The sequence below is a fragment of the Mastomys coucha genome, unplaced genomic scaffold (assembly GCF_008632895.1).
Source record: "Mastomys coucha isolate ucsf_1 unplaced genomic scaffold, UCSF_Mcou_1 pScaffold23, whole genome shotgun sequence".
NCBI classification, from domain to species: domain Eukaryota; kingdom Metazoa; phylum Chordata; class Mammalia; order Rodentia; family Muridae; genus Mastomys; species Mastomys coucha.
Window position 1 is genome coordinate 59,871,584 of NW_022196906.1, and position 6,404 is coordinate 59,877,987.

At 49.3% G+C, this 6,404-nt stretch overlaps 1 protein-coding gene across 1 annotated transcript in view; it reads left to right on the forward strand.

Moving 5' to 3' along the window:
• Ubap1l (ubiquitin associated protein 1 like) overlaps positions 1 to 1,819 on the forward strand; it is a 20,634-nt gene extending 18,815 nt beyond the window's left edge. Inside the window, exons 5-6 of the mRNA XM_031345077.1 lie at positions 615 to 716; positions 1,508 to 1,819. Of these exons, the coding sequence (XP_031200937.1) occupies positions 615 to 716; positions 1,508 to 1,642 (237 nt within the window). The 3' untranslated portion in view covers positions 1,643 to 1,819. The remainder of the gene's footprint in view (positions 1 to 614; positions 717 to 1,507) is intronic.
• Positions 1,820 to 6,404: the final 4,585 nt, after the last annotated feature.

Genomic DNA, 6,404 nt, shown 5'->3' on the forward strand with positions numbered 1-6,404 from the left:
CACCACCACCACCACCTCTATCACCATCACCACCACCTCCACCAAGACCACCACCACCACCACCACCACCACCACGATTGATGTAATGGGAGGGCAGTGATTAGAACTGGTTTTCAGCTCCAGGAGAAATGCTCCAGGAGAAACTTCCTGCCACTTCCCTCCCTCAGCTGTGATGCAGCCTGAGGCCTGGTGTGAACTCACCCTGGGTGACAGGTGACAGGGAGGCGGAGGGATGCATAGAGATGGGTAAGGAGGTTCCTCTTACACTTAGGTGCTCCTCTGAGGAGGGTGGCTAAGCTGGTGGTAGTCCATGTGCTGGCTGAGATGAGGTTGAATTACTTGCTTAAAGCCTGTCCTGGACCCCGCTTAGGCTCTGTGAACACATGAACAGCCCTTTTCTTGGATTCTGTCCCTCAGCTTGGGACATTTATTGAGGACCTGCTTGCTGTCCTCTGCTGGTTCTCAATGGAAGCCTGTTCCGATTCTGTTGGCTTCCTGTTACCTAGGACAGGTTGTCCAGTATGCATGGCCTTAGTGAGACCCTTGGATGGTCCCCCAAGCATGACCCCGACACTCCTCTTACTGTCTCTCCATCTCTGGCCTCTTTGGCCCAGTTTCTCAGCTACCTCAGTGCCTGCGAAAGGCTGCTGCGGCAGGGCTACGATGAGGCGTTGGTGGATGAGGCCATGGAGATGTTCCAGTTCTCTGAGCATCAGGTCAGCTGGGCCTCTCTCTTGGTCCCCAGGGAATGGGAGCATGGGGTGTAGGGGGTGCGGTGGCCCTAGAGCTGCGTGTGGATTGGTCAGAAGAGACCTGGCCTGCTCACACTAGGAAGAAAGTACCAACCTAGAGAACACAGCTAAAGGTAGGAGACAGCGCATGAAGAGGTGGAGAGGAAACTGGAGGCTGGAGGAGCAGGGGCTTTGCTGCAGGTAACTGGATCAACACAACACATACTACTGGATGCCTGCTGGTTTTGAGACTTTCATACAGGAGCAGTCTGAAGATGCTTGAACTCAGGGGCTTGCTGCCCTCAGCATCCAGGGAGCTCCGGGTGCCCAGAAAGTAACACGTACTGTGATAGCTCCTACTGGAGTCATGGGGCGGTAATTCACAGAGCTGGGAGTTGCATGAAGGACTGGGTGCCAACCAGGAGAGGAAAACTCAGGGGGTGTCTTCAGCAGAGGCTGAGCTAGGTGAACCCTGCATTGGAAGCTCACAGGAGACAGCCCTGGCTTGGCCTATGCATTCTCCTGAAGCTGCTGCCACAATGCCAATCACAGGGAGCCCAGACTGAGACACATGATGGTACCTCAGCAAGGCTGGCACCTTCTTTCCATACATCCCCAGAGGAAGAGGAAGGTGACAGGCATTGGCCCAGGGTCAAGCTTCCCTAGTGAAGGGAGCACAGTTTTCTGGGATGGTTTGAGGGTCAGGAGGCATGAGGGATGGGAATGCTCAGGACTGAGGCAGCAGTGATAAAGTACCCTTTGTGCCCCCTCTTCAGGCAGGGGAGTTCCTGCGGCTCTGGCAGCAGTTCAGTGACATGGGCTTCCAAGAAGACCGGATCAAAGAGGTGCTGTTGGTCCACGGCAATCAGCGAGAGCAAGCTCTGGAGGAGCTGGTAGCCTGTGCCCAGTGACAAGCCGGGACATTGATGCATGGCCGACAGTGAAGTATCAGACCTGCCACCCATCCCAACTGTATCATTAGAAGACAATGGCGGTGGTGGTGACGCACACCTTTAGTCCCAGCACTAGAGCTACAGAGGCAGGTGGCTCTCTGAGTTCAAGGCCATCCTGGTCTACACAGTGAGTTCCCAGACAGCCAGGGTTGTCCTTGTCTTAAAAAAAAACCCAACAAAAACAAAAACAGTAATCATAGTAAAATAAAATAAAATAAACAAAACCTAACAAGACCAAAGCCAGGTGTGGTGACACATGTCTTTAATCCCAGCTCTCAGGAGGCAGAGAAAGATAGCTTCTTGAGTTCAAGTCTAGCCTGGTCTACAGAATTACAGGACAGCCAGAGCTGCACAGAGAAAACTTATTTCAAAAAACAAAACAACAACATTAACGACAAAACTAATAAGGCTAATGAAGCACAGAGTGCTCATGGAGAAGCACAGAGAAGGCCAAGGTGGCAGTAGATACAAAGAGCCACCCCAAAGTCAGTGGGGTTGGGAAGGCTGGAGCGACAGTTGTCTCTAGCCACCCCAAGCCTGTGTTTAAGAGACCTCCAGGGACTGAGAGGACCAGCCCGTGGAGTGGCCTGTGACTCAGGCAAGCAGAGGTCAGAGGCCAAAGGGCTAGTACCCTGCCTCTGACTACAGCTAACCCAATGTTTTCAGGTTCACCCTCTCTCATTCTCGTTGATCTATAAATCAAGCTGGACCCCAGGTCTGTGGAAACCCCAAGGAGAGTGAGTGCCCTTCTTGTCAGTGCTTCACTCCCCTGTTCAGCTATGAACTGGGGACCTCTGCAAGCTGAAACAGCAAGTTTGGGGCAACTACCCAGGTGTCCTGAGGCCCACAGAGCCCCTTTGCCCTTTCCACTAAGTTTCAAAGCCACTCAGCTTGAAACCTCATTGAAAATACTTCCTGGCCCTCTACCTGGCTTTGAGGCAATGCACAGAGAAGTATTTAGGAAAATGAGCCAGAGAGCATGAAGGTGGCCATGAGTCTATTGACAAAACCAAACTGACTTGGAAAAGATGGTAAAATTGGGGCTGGTGAGATGGCTTAGCAGGTAAGAGCACCAACTGCTCTTCCAAAGGTCCTGAGTTCAAATCCCAGCCAACCACACGTGTTGGCTCACAACTACCCATAATGAGATCTGACCCCCTCTTCTGGTGCGTCTGAAGACAGCTACAGTGTACTTATTTATAATAATAAATCTTTTTTTAAAAAAGGATGGTAAAATTGAAATGTGAACACTGAGATGCTGTGGCAGACCCGAGACTTTTCCTGTTCCAGTTAAATTAATCTGGCTTAGATGCCACTTGTATTAAGGCCCTTGAGTGAGAGGTGACCCACAAGGCTCTCACCACTGCCATCCTTTTTTTCCTGCCACAAACCCTTCCATCCCCATCCCTGGGAAACTATTGCTTGATTATGAATGAAAAATGGTTAGTTTGCAACAATCGTTTTCTAGCTTTTTATTGCATTCATTTCTATAATGACTTCATAAGTTTAAATTGGGTTGTTTACAGGAGCATGGGGGTTTACCAGTAGCTATACCACGGAAGAAAATCTCTCTCCCTTCAGTCATCAGCTGCCTATAGGATATATAATATAGCTCCTCAAGGAGGGGGGGTGCCTCTTAAGCCTCGCCTCCTTAACTAATTATTTTTTAGGAGGTGGAAAAATAAAATTTGAGGCATAGACTCTGAGATCAGATGGAACTACAAGTTCAGCCTTATAGCTAATTAGCTGTGTGATCTTTTGAAAGTTGCTTATCTTCTCTGTACCTCAGTTTCTCATTCATCAAATACATGCTAAAACCTTTCAATGATGCTGGTTGAGTGGGATCGTGCACAGGATGCTTCTGGCACTGTATCCGATAGTCTGTTCACATATATCTTCTCCCTTGTTCTGTAGCCACCACCCTTCTCTGTTCATTCTCCCCATCATTTAATGAACACCAGCTCTTTACAGTCTGCTCATACATATGTCCCCTAAAGGGTCATATGTTAAAGACTCAGTCTCTGGCTGATGGTGCTGGTGGAGACTGAAGTGAGGCTAGGAAGAAGGGAGTTGGCGTCATGTCCTTGAGAGGACCCTGGCCCGTCTTCTCTTCTCTGCTCCCCAGTTATCGTTATGTGAGCCACTTTGCTTTCTCACAGACCACAATGCTCTGCTTCACCATGGCCCCCAAACAACAGAACTGAGCGACTGTCAGCTGGACCCTCTCAAACTGTGGGTCAGAAATGTCTTTGGGGACTGGAGAGATGGCTCAACGGTTAAGAGCACTAACTGCTCTTCCAAAAGTCCTGAGTTCAATTCCCAGCAACCACATGGTGGCTCACAACCATCTGTAATGAGATCCAATGCCCTCTTCTGGTCTACAGTGTCTTCAGACACTGTAGCTGTCTGAAGACAGCTACAGTGTACTCATATAAATAAAAAATAAATCTTAAAAGAGAGAGAGAGAGAGAGAGAGAGAGAGAGAGAGAGAGAGAGAGAGAGAGAGAGAGAGAAGTGTTTGGTTTTCTCCTTTACTTCCACAGCAGTACTCTGTACCCAAACTCAGAACCCCCAAACAAGGACCACACCTCTCTGATTAGCAGAGTTAAAGAAAGCATATAAAATAAAGGATTATGGAGAGACTGCCTGGGAACATGGTGCCTCTGTGAGTCATATTCAGGGTCAAGTGGCCCCTGAGGTATCAGCAGATGACACACACAGGCTACCTGAAGCCAGACTCTGGATATGATGACCCCTACAGAGGAGACCACAAAGATGGAGCATCCAAGCCCCAGGCAAAGCCAAGAGTGGCCCAAAAAGCTGCAGATCCAGTCTTGCTTCTCACCACCCCACTGTCCTCTTAGGGACCGTCTCCTTTTCTGATTCCATGTTCCCTGGGAGATGCATGCTAGAGGGGTGAAGAAGGAAGGCCCCCAATCTGACAGGGCATTTGTCTTAGAAGCCACTTCAGGGCTAGTGAGATGGCTCAGCTGTTAAGAGCACCGACTGTTCTTCTGAAGGTCCTGAGTTCAAATCCCAGCAACCACATGGTGGCTCACAACCATCCGTAATGAGATCTGATGCCCTCTTCTGGGGTTTCTGAAGACAGCTACAATGTACTTACATGTAATAAATAAATAAATCTTAAAAAAAAAAAAAAAGAAGAAGAAGAAGCCATTTCAGGCTGAGCTCTAAAGTTCATTGTGTCCTCAGGGAACAAAATGCAAAATGTTCTCTGTCTAGCTTACCCTTGTCCACTTCCTCTGAAGCACCGTGATGATTATCCTGGGCCAGGAGACTAAGCCAGGATGATCTGCCTTCTCAAGGTGCCCAGTCCAATCCACATGTAAAGTCCATCCTACATGGAAATGACAGGTTCACAGATTCTAGGAATTAGGACAGAACCCCTTGGGGAATCATTATCCAGGCTGCTCACTGTGTAGTGCTGAATTATGGATTATTGTAACCATAATCTGTGATGAATGGCTACAAACTGCTTATGTCATAGATGGGACATTCCTATTTTAGAAAGGAATGAGAGCGAGTTGGGGTTTCTGTGCGGCCCTGAGTTCCTAGTTCCATGGCTGATGTGCAGAGAGCGGGTGCTCCCAGAGGCTAGAGCTGAGGCAAAGCTGGGCCACCAGGGCATGCCCCCCCCCCCCTTTGTGGAGCGGTCCTGCTCTTGCTTTAGTGTGAATCTGCCTCCTGCAGCTGTCAAGCTTCTCCTGCCATGGGAGGAGTGCTGGCCAAGGTGCTGCCACAGTCTCCTCTCAGCCTTGACCTTTGCATGCAGGGGACAGTGGAGCGGCACACCTCCTAGATCTTGGTTGGTGAAGAACTCAGCCACAAATCTCTTCCAGGACCCTCCCCATCTGTCAGCCCATTCCTTCATTCCCTGGGTCCAAATCTGCATGTAGCCACCCCCCCCTGCCCTCCTGTCTGCCTGCTGTTAGAGAAGTCTCAGCCGGTCTCCTCAGAGAACACATGGCCCTTTGCTGACCTTAGACTACGATGAGGTCTTAGGCACTGTGAAAGATAGCCAAGGGAAGGTCAGAACCCAGCTTTTCAACCTTGACCATGAGTCCTACTACCGTAGGAGGATCTGGGCCCCAGGGGCTCACGGGAGTCTTTCCTAACGAGGGAGGATACCTAAGGGACACTCACCTCTCCTTCAGACCCTAGGGGCCAAACCTTTGTTCCTATGTCATGGGAACACTTGGGCAATTAGGACTCTCTAAGGGTATAGTCCCCCATTCTGTCCCTGCCCCGTCCCAGCCCCCCTCCCATCCCCCACCCCAAGCCCGTGTTCCAGGAGCTGCTGTCCAGGTCATGAGTCAAAACTGCCACCAAATGAGCTGGTGAGATGGCTCAGTGGGTAAGAGCACTGACTGTTCTTCAGAAGGTCCTGAGTTCAAATCCCAGCAACCACATGGTGGCTCATAACCACCAGTAATGAGATCTGACATCCTCTTCTGGTGTGTGTGAAGACAGCTACAGTGTACTTATTTATAATAATAAATAAATCTTTGGGCAGGATCAAGCAGGGCTGGCTGGAGCGAGTGGGGTTGATCTGAGCGAGCAGAAGTCCTAAAATTCAATTCCCAACAACCAAATAAAGGCTCACAAATATCTGTACAGCTACAGTGTGTACTCATATAACATAAAATAAATAAATCTTTTTTCTTTTTTTTTCTTTTTCTTTTTCTTTTTTTTTTTTTTT